Raw genomic sequence first — 15,179 nt, 5'->3', positions numbered from 1 at the left:
GTTATATATAATTGTGAATTGCTACCAGAATGTGCTACATACGTTTAGGCATCATTATTCCAAGTGGATGCATTAACTACTGTACTACCAAATATCTGCATGTACCAAATAAACACAACTCTCACACAGAGAACACAAATATTAGGGACAGTCACCATAGAGCTAAGCTATCTTACAATCAAACACTGTAAAACATAACAGCTAGATAAATTTTTAATTATGTTAATTCAGTTGTGTACTTAACACAGCAAGCTGAAATTGGAATTTGAAGTATTTCCTCTTTTAAGTATTAATTTCAATACACTACAGTTTTAGCTCCCCAAAACTAGAATGTCTTCAAAATTGTACATAATAATAATTGTCTTATAATTGTACATAAACTGATAGAAAACCAGTCAGCTACTAGTATAATAATGTCTCACTGAAATCCAATTGTAGCTTTTTAACTATGTAGTGCAATTCCATCCCAGCTTTCTAGAAGTGCAGTCTACTGAAAACCTTTAGTAGGACAGACTGACAAACACTGGCAATGACGTGGCAGTTCATCAGGCAGCACCCTTGACCAGGGCTGTGCTGTACAAACACACAGGGCAGCCACTGAAATCCAAGGGGTCTCCACCTGACCATGGTTATGAATAACCAGAAGTAACACACGAAGGCACAGGGGGCTGGAAAACACTAATTTCCGTTTTGATTGTAATTGCACTATTCAACATTTCCACTGACAGCACAGTAAAATGGCCTGAAGACAGCAAAAGCATTCAACTAGCTTTCCCTAAATCTGCGTTTCGTCTACTTCTGAATGCTAGTACCCAGAAAATTAAATTACACCAATAATCACCATGTCAATGTCTACTATTTAAGCAAATGAAGATGTTCCTTTCATAGTGGTCTCATACAGGAAACAGATTTCATTACCTTTAGAGGAAATAGTACTAAGGTTGTTCTGTTTTGGGGTGGGGCCTTGAGTGTATTTGTTGGGGTTGTTTTGTTTGTTTAAGTGACCAACCTTAAATCAGTTTGGAGTTATAGACATTTCAACTGTAGATAAGAACACATAACTGAGAAACTACATGCTTGTTTCTCTAACACAGCCTGGCTCTGGTGACAGATGATACTGCTCCTTTCACAAACTAAGCACTATACATTGCATTTTATGAAGATAATCAGAAGTACCATACATCATAGGGTACCATACGCCACAAGGAACAGATGACCTAGATTTGTGCTGTTGAAGTAGTTATAGTAACTATACCTATAGAGTTGTTTCCTCTTGCCACTTTTGCTAGTTGTGCTAGGGTCCACTCGGTCCTGGTCAAGGCAGAGCCAAGCGTTGAAAGAAAATGCAGAGCCTGGCCACTTATGAATTGATGGAACAGCAATTCCAGCCATGCTGTGGCACAAGTTGAAATACTGCAAGGCACTAGCCATGCCCTGCTTCCGGGCCATTGCTAGAATGGCTCGCATCACTGGAACAACGTAAGGGTGAGCTTGTTTTGGTTCCTCAGTCCTCAGGAGCCGTATTAGTTGAAGCAGTTCTTCTGAGCCCATTGACTGGCTCCCCAAAGAGCCCAGAAGGGCAATCAAGTTCTCTGCACAAGTACAATGGAGCGCAGAGTGGGAATTTAGTGTCTCAATGATACGGATGACCATGTTCGCATTGACACACGTGGCACGACTCTGTCTGTTAATACAGCAGATTCGCCTCAACCAATTTGAGATGAAAATCTGCAGGTCATGTGATTCTAGTTCTGGAAGCCACTGGATAAGCAGCAATAAGGGCTGGACATTACTAATGCCTAGTATCCCAACAGCCATGTGGTCACCTTCCACAGCCTGAAAAACAGCAGAGAACTCAGACGTGAAATACAATTAAACAGGGCTAGAAGTATTGTTGAAAAGCTGTATGAGTTTTAGCATTCAAAGCAAGCACATCTCACCATATTCATGAGTTCTTCCAGCAGTTCCCGTGAAGGTTGACCCAGTGATTTTAGTACCTCATATATATGTGCATAACCAATCCTTTCCTTGAAGACCTCCTGAGGATAAAAATCCTAGTCTCACTAACGAATGAAATGTACACAAATTGCTCATTTACTGCAACAGACTAATTTAACACTATATTAGATACAAAATAAATAGAATGCAAGTATAATGTTTTACAGGCTAGAAATTTCATTGATAATATGTCCATTGTACTGTCTCCAACACGCTGTATGTGAGAAGGATCTCACTGCAGCATGCAGATAAACAATAACCAGATCAACGTTATATTTTAATAATTACCTATAAGATAGCATAACTGTTTTGGTATAATAAAAATGTTAATTCTATCACAAAATACTTACAACTTAATTTTCTAACGCAAACTATAGCAGTCTCCACCCATATATACAACTCTTTCCAGGCTTCCCAGAGCCAGTAAAAAAGTACACACTCCGAGTAATGCTCAGGAGGAACATAATGAACCCTGTTTCTCACTCAGATTGTACTGCAAGAGCAACCAAACCAGATGACTCCTACTCTTCCTTCACCCTCCATCGTGCAGCTGTATTCACTTCCCTGTGCCAAGACTAGGGAATCATTCAACCATGGGATGAATCTAATGAACTCAGCAATCCAAGAATAAATACAGTATTTTTCTGTGGTCTTAGATTCCAGTCAGTTAGTTCACAAACTCACCACAACCTATCCATTTATCAACCCACAAGACTAACCAAAAAGAAAGGGCAGGGGAACAGCAAGGCCACCATTTGGAAAGCAATACTGTCATCTGTTAGTTTAAAGCCATGATAAAACTAGAACAAACTCCTGTCTGAAAACTCCTGCAAGTATCCATTAGTTCTACCCCACATACTCACGGAACAAGTAATGATATAATTCCTTTAAAAAAGGTTCCAATTGCCATTAACATTCTGTTCTTCCGGTTTTGATAGAAAGATGGCTCAGTGTCCAGCCATTAGACACACCTACAGGGATAAGGAATGCTATTCATCTAACCCTATCTGTCAGAAACGTGTGACCACAATCTGCTAATCTTCATTAGCAAGATTCATCAAGATATTGCAATAAAAACACTAACTGGAAACAAGACCTAAGAAGCCTACTGCAAACCAACCTCTGCACATATACCATTACCTTAGCAGCTGGAGACTTGTGCATCACTGCTGTGAGGGCTTGAATGGTCGATACTGCCAAGCAGTCAAGGCGTCCCTGAAACACCTGAAAGTAACAGGGACAGAAGTTACATCCAGATGGGCAAAGACAGTTCAGCTCCAAAATCTATACTGTGCCCTCCTGCCAGGAAGGAAACCAAGAGTTCACTAACATGCTTCAAGAAATCATCTCCCCACCAGTCAAGATTTCATAACCCCACAGCCTATAAAGGATTACAGAGAGGTAGACAACCAGCCACATACTTCAGGAGATGCATTCACAACACACATTGTGCTTCAAATATTTTGATGGACAAACAGGTTTTCCTCATGCGGCTAATGGACAGCCTCAAGAGGGAGGGAGGAAAACAAATTGGGAAACCTCTTGCAGTAGGGGTGTGTGTGTGCTGCTGGACAATCAGGCACCGGCAGTTCATACGAAGTGTTTTCTTTTCCATCCACATCCCTACACGCCAATGCAATGCACATACACAAATTATAAAAGATAAGTCACACCAACACTTTAAAGTGGCTGCCTCACCCATAGCCTCATCACATTGATCAGCATCTCTTTTTCCAATTTAAGTTATCTTTTGAGGGTTTTTTTCTCTATAATTCTTGTTTGTATTGACATTTCTATGTGGTTTTAAGGAGCACTATTTTGCATTCATGAGTAAACCTAATTAGCAAAACTGTGCAAACAAACATACTCCATTTCATCATCTCTGAAATATTATATGCATATACAACATTTTGAAAACAAAATGTCAAGAATCGGAAGACTGTGTTAGATATGAACATTACATTTACAGTGGTTACAAGCATCACACTGAGTTTCTAAAAAGGCCAAAGCTATTAGTTAGAAGCACAATTTGTAGATTACCATACCTTGTAATTAGTGTCTCTTTACATTTTTAATCAGAACAAATCATTCTACTATAAGATTAATACAACAACAATTTGCATTTGAAACTTTCCATAATATTTATGGAAAATTATAGCAACAGGCTATTCCTACCTCCCTGATTCAGCCTGTCCATTGTTTTATGCACATCTGTTCTTGATGACAAGCAAAGAATCAAATACAACCACTGAGATTCACAAACAAGGCCCCAGAATCCAAAACACCACAGTGCTGAGACAAAGAAGCAAAAAAAGAGGAAAAGGAGAGGAAAAAAAATCACCACTACGTTGATAGACTTTATTTGGATTCATGTACTTCACCTTTTCCGTAAAAGAAGAGAAATGAGGCTCAAGCTACTGCAAATATGTTCAATTTGAAGGTGATGAATAAAACTGATGTTGAATTCCATCTATTATTCAGAAAAAATATTTTCCAGAAACAGGAAATAGTGATGGTGTGCAGCAACACAGGTTCATCTTGCTGCAGAAAGCTTAAAGAAGATGTTTAAGGTGAAGCACAGGAATAAATCTTCCTGTGATTGTGTCTTGACTTCAGCTGAAGCAAAATACAGGTTAGGTAGATACCTGGTCCTCATTCATTTCTGTCAGTAATTTGTTGGCAAGGTCTTTCTCACTCTTGTCTGCCACTTTATTGTTAGCATTTAAAAACAGCTGTTAGAAACAGAGACAAGAATAATGGAAATAAACATTTAGCTGCAGCCAAACCTGTGGAGGCTGCCTTGGATTTATATTTCAAGACAAAAAAAAAAAAAAAGAGTTCTCACACTGGTGAGACAATCCTGCATTAATATTAGCCTTCTGTTAATTCCTACATTACTGAAGACTTCTATTTAGCAAAAATATAATGTAATTACTTATTTTCCCCCCAGAATTACATTAAAATATGTAATCACTGAGACAAGGAAACATCTATCTGGAATTTATACTGATCACCGGCTTAGCAACTGTGATTTCACTTACAATATGTGACATAACAGGAGGTTCTCAAAAATTTACTTGTAAGAAGTAAAGACAACAGTGGGGCTTTAGCAAATAAATGGATACAGATGTTTCACCATCTTCCACTTACGTTTCATCCTAAGTGAAGGCTGGAGATACCTAGACAGAATATTTTTATCTTCAAACAGAAACAGCAGCAGAATTTCTGGGGCACATAGTCATTAGGATAGGAAGAAGGGTAAAATATCTCTGCCATCATCCTAAGAATCAGACAGGTTCTAAATAGCTTTAATTCCAATGTACCTATACTGCATCTTCAGCTAAGAAATTGCTCTGTGTATAGTAGCTAGATTCCTAGTCAGTTCCTGAATTTGCAAGTCTGAAGCTCACACAAGTACCTCAATAATTGTCCACAGTTACTTTGTATGCAAAATTTAACTGTAATCTAATCAGGATTAAAATTTATCTTCTGTTTTTATATTTAATTGAGGTGTTAAAAAAATCCCTGATCAAAAACTTTTAAAGTCCCTTCCAAAAAAGCTCCTTTTCTTTTGTGGGTTAAAACTAAGCATTTGTCTTTTTTTTTCCCCCCTCATACACTTCATTTCATTATCTGCTAGGTGGTCCCTCTGAAGAGGAAGACCCTGAGAAATCAACTTCCATAAACTGGAGCAAATGGAAGGACAACACTCAAGATAATACTTTGACTTACATAAGTGTAAAAGTACATAGTTAGAAACACAAGTCACTTTGAAAGGTACATCACCATCACGGGCACTTAACACCACAGAATAAATACACAATGCTTCAAAAGATTATAACATTAAAGAGTAGAAATAAGAACATTAAACAGAAGCAAATGCAGACATGCAAAAAAATGAACACATTTTTTCGTATGGGTTACTTCAGTTCTGATAACGCATGTAAAATGGAAAAACATATTTTTATTACCATGTCCACACAGTTTCAAGTCTTCTATTCAAAAACTGTTCAGAAAATAATATTTGTTTTTAAACGGCCCTAATGCTAGAGGTCATTGTGCTTTGTTCAAACTCTGACCTTTAAGAGAGTTTAACAGATGAGAAAGGACTGAGGACCAACAAAGCAACTTGTTAAATTGTTTTCAGAATGGAATAAGCACATCTTGATACCTCTGAAACTATCTGGAACAGGAAAGTGTTCTTTTTAGGTATCACAGGCAAAAAGCAACATTCTATCATCAAAACTTAATTAGCAATTTTGAAAAGCTTTTGTGCGGATCTTTAACTCTAGAGCATAACTAAGGGAAGAGAGTTTGCTTGTAAGCCTTAAAACCAGCAAATATGAAAAAAAGGGGAAAAAAAAAAAAGAGTTAAATTTTAGAAGACTGCTGAACTGCGAATGACTATACCCCAAGGTCTTTGGGATATCTACAGCAGAAATAGCAGTATGGATTTTCTTTACCCCTCCTTTCCATGGAAATTCCTTGCACTTCAGATTTGCTGAAGATCCACCAGCTTCCCAAGTTTCAGACACGTCTGGACTCTCCCGCTATCTGTGGGATCTGCAGAACTGTGCTCTACGTGGATTGCTGGTGAATCCAGTAGCAAGACTTTCACACGCAAAGAAAAGAGACCTAGAAGTAAGGCCTCCACCTAAAATCCTCATTCCACAGCTAAACTAATCTTTGCTATTTGGCTTTGAAAAAGAACAGAGATTCAGTATATTGGAATACACACACAACACCTTCCCCAGCCTTTACCTTCCCCCACTTGTCATTCTTGGGGGTATTTTCACTGTAAATGGTTAAAAAAACCCCACTACGTAGCAAACTGGCAGCATTGATATCCAATCACAGTACTATGTGGGGCTGTATCACAGGAAAAAATACTCCAAAGAGTGTATCTTAGGACATATATACAGGCAGAGGAAAAAATAAAAGGAGCAAGCTGCAAAAATAGAGTAGCAGTTCCTGCTTTCTTAAATTCCACCACTTGTTTATATGAGAGCAGGAACATAACTAAGGTCTCCGTGAACAGGTAAACACCACACTGCTTGATGGCTTAAGAAGAAAATAATAATACTAAAAAAATCTTGTAGAGTACAAGGTCAGTACAAAAATAGGCACAGCTTTCCCAAACAGAGGAGAATGGAAAGGTCAAACAGTGCATTTTCAGTAGATAAACCCCTCCACGAATATTATGCAAAACACTTCAATGCAGTTGGCATTTTGCCACTGATTATTACTACAGTTAAGCCATAATCCAAACACGTTTGTTTTTAATATATAACTGTACTGAAATATGTTCTAATCTAAGTGGATTTGGATCAAATTGCATACTGCAGCTGACATTAAATTACCTAGCATTAAAAGAGCTCAAAATAGCTACACCACCAACACATCACGATAAGAGCAAATACAATACTCCACAGAGTTACATCATATCTACGTTCTTTTTCACAGGGGGAAAAAGAAAAAAATGTACAAAGCACTTTGAGCAGGACACTAGCTGTCAAATTATGGCCACATGAGAGTGAGATGAAAACACTATGTAAACACTAAATCCTGTATAGAAGGAGAACAATCAAAGAAGATTTGTCACAGCTTGAGCTCATGTCAGCAACACAAAACTCAAATATTTTGAAACACTAACAAGGGCACACCAGTAAGTTTTTTTTAAATGCAAAGATATGCCACTGAAATTAGAACACAGACCTCCATCTGGCAGCAGTTGGAAGTGACTTCCTAACAATCCAGCAACGGAACATAAAACAAAAGGAGGGGAAAAGAGATTGCTTCCAATAACAGCCTTAACAGATTTTAGATACTGAGCAGGGTCTCCAAAGTTATTTTGATCAGGACTCAAAACAAGCATTCATTGCTTTAACCACACCACAGACAAGAAACACCTCAAATTCATTAAGAATAAAAACAGATTTTAGAGCAACTTGGATCTTTCATATCTTTCATGGCATTATTGGCTCTAACAGACCTGAAGTTTTACTTCCAGCATGTAGACACTATAGAATTGCATGTAATTCATAAAGAAGATAAAAGTAGTTAATATACCTGCAAGAGCACAAGATAGTTTTTGTGAAAAATATGCTGACAAGGGAAAATTTACCTTGCAGTTCTGCAACAGTCGGATGAGATGCTCAAAGCAGTTGCTGTTAAGGAAAATCGCCTGCAGAACAGGCCTATCTGTGCAGTCTAACATGGCCGTGATGGTATCTATAAAAATTAAAACAGAACTGGCATCAAAGACAAAACACTTCAAATCCATCAAGCATTTTTTTCCACACAACACATAAACATGGGGAAAATATTACACAACAAACTACATGGTATGAATTCTCTGATCAAGAACGATGTGCATTTTAAGCACAGAGCACTAGGTCTAAAGCTAAATATTTTGATACTGTAAAAATTATGTAACCTACGATATCTGGAGAAAAATTATCTAAGAAGTATCTTTCACCGCTTTGGAGCTATTTAACTCCCATTTCTGAGTACACAAGCAGCATGTGTTTTATTTAAAGAACACAAATGCTTTCTCATCAAACAATTCCTCTGCATTCTACAGTAGCCTTGTACTGTGAGCATCGTTCACTGTCTCGCTGCTACTCCTCAGCTTTCACGGAATTTTGGGAAAACACCTTTATTTTCTATTTCCAATTCTGAACATGAAATGAAAAAGGCCAAATCCTGAATGCTTACCCAATAACTTAAAACCAACTGTTTTAGACTATCACCTTTAGCCAACGTTTACAGCAATGCCATTTGAAAAGCAAACAATCATATAACAGCCACCAGAAGGGTATTTTATTACAGACTCATTTTATTCTGCAAATAAGGTGCTGAGTGTCAGCTGTGGCCTAGCACAAGAGGGTTTTTTAATTGAGACTGGCAGTTCTTGAACCTTGATACTTTAGTTAAATGGTAGCAATCTCAAACTTTATTCCGTTTTTGATTGTTTGTTTGATGTTTTTTCATAAGTAAACAATTAAACAAAAATATACAAAGTAACGTTAATGAAAAAGTTTTTATTTTAATTGCTTAGTAAAGTGATCTTTTTTTTGTAGAAGAGTTATATTACTATCATAATTCATTCATTACTTGCTTCAGAGTTACTACCAAGAGTATTTCAAGGAACCACACAATTAGGTACTCACTCAGCATTTGTATCTGGAGTGCTATGAACTTGCTCTCCCACTGCCTGCACCGCCTTGCATTAGGTAAAGCTGAATGGTCTGAATTAAGTAACTTGAAATAATTCTCCAATATTGTACTTGTCTCCACTTGCCGCTGGTCAGAGCTGCTTGTTAGAAGGATATGGACAACTTCTGTCAGGCACTTCAGGGTCAGCTCTGCCTTCCTGCTCACTTCCTCAGGGTTCCTGTCATCCCAATTGTCACAGTCTGCTAAAACGCGCATCAAGACTTCCATGGTGGCAGGAGACACTGCTTGAAGAGCATTCCTCTGAAACCCATGGGGAAAGTAATTAAGGAAAAGGTATTAATTAATAAAATCAAAACTCTTCAAATTGGCAGTACCATCTAAGTTATCTGAATCGCGTAACATGAGTTATTACATATAATCTAATTAAGGCCACATAGTTGTTAAATAAGTATGAAACATTTTACTTGAATTATATTGATAGCTACAGAAGAAATGTGGCTCATTTTGTTCACTTAACTGGACTTTCTTTTTCAATGAGAATACTTGTAGGAAAAACGAAATATAATTTAAAAGCACATTATAAGAGCCTTGATAAACTGCTAATTATATAGAAACTTTCAGCTGAATTTTCATTTTATATCACCAGATTCATAATACATTCAAATTTTTCAAAAGAAGATAATAATTAGCAAACATTTGTCTGGGCCTTTAGCACATTTTCCTCACCTCTCTTCCTGGGCTTCTGACCGCCTAGGCTCAGAGCCACCTTAAACAAGCGACAGGAGCCCAGCCTCACATATAGTTTTGAGAAGCCTCGTCAGTGACTCCCTGCCTTCTCTAGGAAGCTGAAATCAAGCTGTGGCTCTCAACCTTTTGCCTTTTATCTGCCTGAGCTACACTCCAGTTACACCCACGTGCTGTCTTAAACCTGATTCACCGGCCTGACTGCCCAGCTTGACCTTAGACCTGCCTCATCACCATGGCTGGGCCTGGAAAACATTGGATTGACCCTAGGTACCATAACTAGACCAAACTCAAACCCTGGTGTGCTGATCAAGCTCCCTAGCTTGATCTCAGGCTTCATCACTACAGACTTGTCTGGTTGTCTGTGCTGGCTGATCATGGTTACTATGACCATACCTGCTCTGACCACTTTGTCCAGGTATAGTGAAACTGCGTCTTTTGCAAGTGAGATCACCTCTGCAGACCTCACCATCACGCTCAGTCTCTGCTTGCCTTCACTGGTGGAGCAGTGCCTGGCTTTGCTGCTCCTTGACAAAATCTAAAAACACTCTCTCATCCAGATCATCATTTCATGTGTTGATACAAAACTTAGAGCAGATGGAAATTCCTAATCTAGTTACCCACATTTTTTCTACAATATGGAAACATTACAGTATGTTCACATGAATGTGTTGTTATTGTAGACAGCAACTTTCTACTGTTGCTCAAAAGCAAGATCTAGATCTTAGCATTTGGATACTATTGCACAGAAGGACTCCAAACTTCATAAGACAGACAATTCGTAATCAATAATAAATTCTTCTCATTCATGGGTTATGGGGGCACTCGTAAGCCTCAAACAATGAGCAGGCATTTGGAAGCTACAACAGCTGAAAAGAGTTTAGAGCATCCTTACCTGACCACCAGCCACAATCGCTCCAAAGAGATGAAGCAGGCAACATTTTAGGCTCTCCTTGAGATGTTCACTTTCTTGAAAGCATTCTGATTGGAGTAATGCAAAAAGAAAGATGCATTATTTTCGGTCATATAAATTGTACAAAGATTTTCCTCTCAAAATAAACCCACCAACAAATGAAATAATAAAAAGAAGCTCCTCTATACCCTGTCACGCGAATTAACAAAATCAACTATATAATCCCCACTTTCTTTTACATAAGTCACACACAAACACAAATTCCAGCATTACTGAAGTAACAGGACAAAACCTGTTAAAAAACATCTAACAGGAATTCACAGGGCCAGACCTTCAGCTTGCATAAAGCTTTTCATGCAGGCTGACAGAACTATAGACATGCAAAAACTGTTGATCTGATGTATAATGTAAAATGAGCCCATTTTGTCCACACTAATGAGAAACGGGACACGCTAACACACAAACAGCTAGCAAGCACGACAAAGGTCAGAGCAATTTTGTTACAGGAAGTCTAATGCCATATGCAGTGCCAGAAGCTCAGAAAATAGCCCCTGAGCTTGCTCCCTTTAAGTCAAACGTCCCAGGGAAGACTGTGCAAGTCCCTAACCTGTCTAGAAGTAGTGTCTTTTAATACAATTATCCTGCATCTCTTCTCATGCCATATCTGATATAAACAGCCTCAGGAACTCCTAGCAATAGATATAACCTGGATATTGTTGCTATAGCAATAACACTAGACTCAAAGTAGCTGCACCAAGCTACAAAGATTTTATTTAAAATAAACCATCATAAAACTTCCAATAACTTTATGAGATAGTAATGAGAATGGCTTGGGTTTGAAAAAAAACTGACATTTTATACAAACATTAGAAACTGAAAAGACAAGACTTTTATATTCACGGAAAGAACAATATAAACTTTTAGACAATTACCAGTTATTGGCAAGTAAGATTTCTAACTCTGTACTGAATGTATAAACCCGTTTTAAAAGAAAATTGCACAGCTATTTTTTTAAATCTGGTCCTCAAAGGAAATAAAACTGAACTTAAGTGATCACACTGTTAGTCTGGTAGTCCCATCACTCCCTTAACTTATAGCCTTTGAATCTATAAGTTAAATTCAAAAGACAAATTCAAAAGAGCTGTACCTAGCAGATTATGAACAAATCATTAGAGCCTGGGCAGTGCAGAAAAGCCTCAAATTCGTGCTACGATGGCAGAATGTCTAAAGCACATTTCCAGCAATTTCTTGTTCTGTCTTCCCTGCTGGTTGGCCAACCAGCAGAAGAGGATCTGCCAGCTATTTAGCACACTTGTGGCTCAGCCACAGTATATGAAATTTAAGAGTTTATGAGGAACCATATCACAGTGCACTGAATAGGGAGGAAAGAACCAGCAAATGACATTCCTCGGCAGTTGTCTTTAGAGTGGATTTTCAGTGTCCTGACACAAAGATAACGACATTTTACTGGCATCAGGTTTTTGGTCTTTTTGTCAAGTAGACTATTTTACATTCACAGAGAGGAATCTCAAGTAACAGAAGGAATATGTGACTCAAACCTAGAGAACCAAATTAATGAATGCTACCACTCTTAGAAATGGAACCTTCCTCTTTTATTTGCCATTAAAGCAGAGTTAACAGATAACTGCAAAAAGGGCTAATTTCACTCACACCCCCACCCTTCCAACACAGTCCTACTGCTTTAATTCTGCTGACCTTCAGCTAGGGCCAGCAGAATTGAAGCAGCAGGAATATGTTGGAGGAGTGGGGGTGTAAGTGGCCTAGCTGAACTGGCAAATTAGCTGGATATCCCATCTTCCCAAGACTTAAGTACAGTATGCAACCACATAAGTCCTTCTTTTCCACATAGTCAATCTGTAATAATAAGAGCACATGAATTCCAAAGCAGCCACCACAATATTTAATGGTTTAACCAGGGACCAAAAAGGGTAGTTTCCCAAACTGCAGTCCAAGAAGCATTTGCTAGTTGGATGGCACAGTTTCCTTCCTTCTAGATAATAAATCACATTAAGAGACAAAAACGCATCAATACTTTCCTAAGATTATTTTTCCATGTGAGTTATCATTGCAGTTGCTATAGGGATCTTACATGCAATCAATGTACCCTAATAAATGGGAAAACTGGCAACTGACGAAGCCAACCCTGTTAAATGATGTAAAGCACTGAAAGAAAGGATGAAAAATCCCAGGCTTTCAAAGGTGAGCAATAATGGCAAGATGGTGGTGTTCAGAGCAGAAAATAAGCAAAGGAACCCACTTCATTCAGCCTCAGAAAGCAAGTAAGGGGCTTTTATACGTTTATCAGGCATTCTTAGGGGAGAGGAACTTGGAAGAACTACGTTCACTCCTCCAAAGGTGACTCTTTTTAAACATGCTGTTGATAATACTTACGGTAAAAGAAAGGGACAAACTCAACAGTAAGAGAGGCTGGTTTGTACTTCTGTCTGCTCTTTTCAACTGTACTAAGGAAACACCTGCAATTACATTAAGAAAGACATACCAAAGAAATTAGATATGATACCTTCATTTATGACTTGTTATTTGTGACTTCATAAAACACTGCCAAAAATCAGAAATTAACCTTTATCTACAGGATAAAAAAACCCCAAGTTAACTATACAAGACTACATACATTGTGATTACTGTAATTAATTTGGGGCTAATAAGGGAGAACTGCACATGAAAAAGAGCTCAGAAATTTATAAGGTCTCTAAAGAGCCAGTTACAGCAGATAAAGTGAACCTCTAGCAGCTTCAAAGAACGGGACCTGTGCTCAGAATGACAGAAATTAAGCAAATTGGAAAGCCCGTTTCCTGGCTCTCTCCTCTTCCCATTTTTCAAGGAAGTCTCATGACTCAGCTTTCCACTAAATGGAACAGTTTATATTAGTACTCTTGACAACTTTGGTGGCAATAAAGTTTATTTTAAAGCACATCTGCTTAATGATGTTAATTTTGGTAGAAAAACTATTAATTCTTTGTAAGGAGAAAAAAAAAGCCTAAACCACACTAACAAATGAAGTGTTCAAGACTATGAATTCTAACAGTGTAAAATGCAACAGCAGAAGAATATATACATGTAACTATTTTTTACTTTAGTTTGACATCAGGCTGCAGCAGTTCTGTCAAACTCAAACTTTACACACCGTTTATCTAAAGTTATCATAAACCACAATATTTATAATCATACCCTGCAATTCGCTGCCTCCAGTTTCTATATGGATCATAGAGACTTTCACAAAAAGCCAATGCATGTCTCACAAATTCTTCTATGGGGGTCTGATCTGCCACTTCTTTCTCTTTTGTTTTGCTTTTTAACTGAGGAAAAAAAAAAGAAAGCTGTGGTCAGAAGATTTCTAGATGTTGAAAATTAGCCTTGATCTCTTCCAGAATAGTTCTGAGCCCACAATTTGTTCCCCACATAACACTATCATTGAAAAAGCAGATCACATAAGCAGGAGCAGGAAGTATTCGATGACAAAAATAACAGATGAGAATTGTTAACCACATACCTGTTGAATGTATAACGTAGTCATGGTGATAACGTGGTTAACGTATGAGCACATCCCAATCTCCTCCACATTAGCCAAATTTCTATGAAGACAAATAGAAACCACAGAAATGTATGCAGTGTACCATTTCAGGCTAGTTCAAACAATGTTTGTTTTAGCATTCTGTCTATAATTATACAAAAGTATATCAGCATCTCAAAAATACTCTTCAAAAGACTGCATATACGCAAATGTTTACTTCTGTCAGAAACAGAGCTCACAAGTTTTCTTCTAACAGAAGGGAAAAGAAAGGCCCGAGTCACTTTGCTGTAGGCCAATTCTATCTGGAATCTGGGGTTTCAAAGGTTAAGCAGATTCCCAGGACACTCTAAATAGAAAGCTCAGAAGCGGCATCTGGTGACAGACAATAACTTCCACTTCTCCCACATTACTAGTACACTAGTGTCTAAAACTTCAGCAAACATATTACCCAAAAACATTTGTTCACTTTAAATTCTCCCAAGGAAAACAAACATCTAAAATTATTTTAGAACATAAATAAATCAGCAACAAAGAAATAGCATGCACATGTTATTTCTCAGTCTTGAGGACACAACACAAAGATCAAATACTGAAGTGATGATGTAAGGAGAATTTCTCAGCAATTAAGTAAGAATAACCGCAGCTCGAAATTCAGAAACACCTTAGCACCATCTACTCAGCTGATAGTTAATATTCCAGGATCCTCAAACACTGCTCTACGGCCCTTTGTATTGTTTCAGGGTTACGGTGAGCCAAAGGATTCAAAAAAAAGCTGCTTCAAATGCTCCTCAG

The 15,179-nt window shown here is 37.9% G+C and overlaps 1 protein-coding gene across 3 annotated transcripts in view; it reads right to left on the bottom strand.

The window, feature by feature from the left end:
• The window catches only part of NBEAL1 (neurobeachin like 1), an 86,681-nt gene that overhangs the window by 46,819 nt on the left and 24,683 nt on the right, over nucleotides 1–15,179 (bottom strand). For 2 of the 3 annotated variants that reach the window (XR_008450366.1, XM_054069824.1), the window contains exons 4-13: nucleotides 14,367–14,448; nucleotides 14,045–14,172; nucleotides 13,247–13,329; nucleotides 10,817–10,902; nucleotides 9,171–9,477; nucleotides 8,123–8,229; nucleotides 4,644–4,730; nucleotides 3,139–3,222; nucleotides 1,941–2,039; nucleotides 1,256–1,836 (exon numbers count right to left, since the gene is read on the bottom strand). Coding sequence is in view for 2 of the 3 variants with exons in the window: in XM_054069824.1 (XP_053925799.1) it covers nucleotides 1,256–1,836; nucleotides 1,941–2,039; nucleotides 3,139–3,222; nucleotides 4,644–4,730; nucleotides 8,123–8,229; nucleotides 9,171–9,477; nucleotides 10,817–10,902; nucleotides 13,247–13,329; nucleotides 14,045–14,172; nucleotides 14,367–14,448 (1,644 nt within the window). In the remaining variant the exon portion in view is untranslated. The remainder of the gene's footprint in view (nucleotides 1–1,255; nucleotides 1,837–1,940; nucleotides 2,040–3,138; nucleotides 3,223–4,643; nucleotides 4,731–8,122; nucleotides 8,230–9,170; nucleotides 9,478–10,816; nucleotides 10,903–13,246; nucleotides 13,330–14,044; nucleotides 14,173–14,366; nucleotides 14,449–15,179) is intronic. The other variant, XM_054069825.1, reaches the window with a different exon arrangement.

This window comes from Cuculus canorus, chromosome 6, assembly GCF_017976375.1.
Source record: "Cuculus canorus isolate bCucCan1 chromosome 6, bCucCan1.pri, whole genome shotgun sequence".
Taxonomy (NCBI): Eukaryota; Metazoa; Chordata; class Aves; order Cuculiformes; family Cuculidae; genus Cuculus; species Cuculus canorus.
The sequence above is the reverse complement of the archived record's forward strand: the minus strand, read 5'-3'. Positions and strand labels throughout refer to the sequence as shown.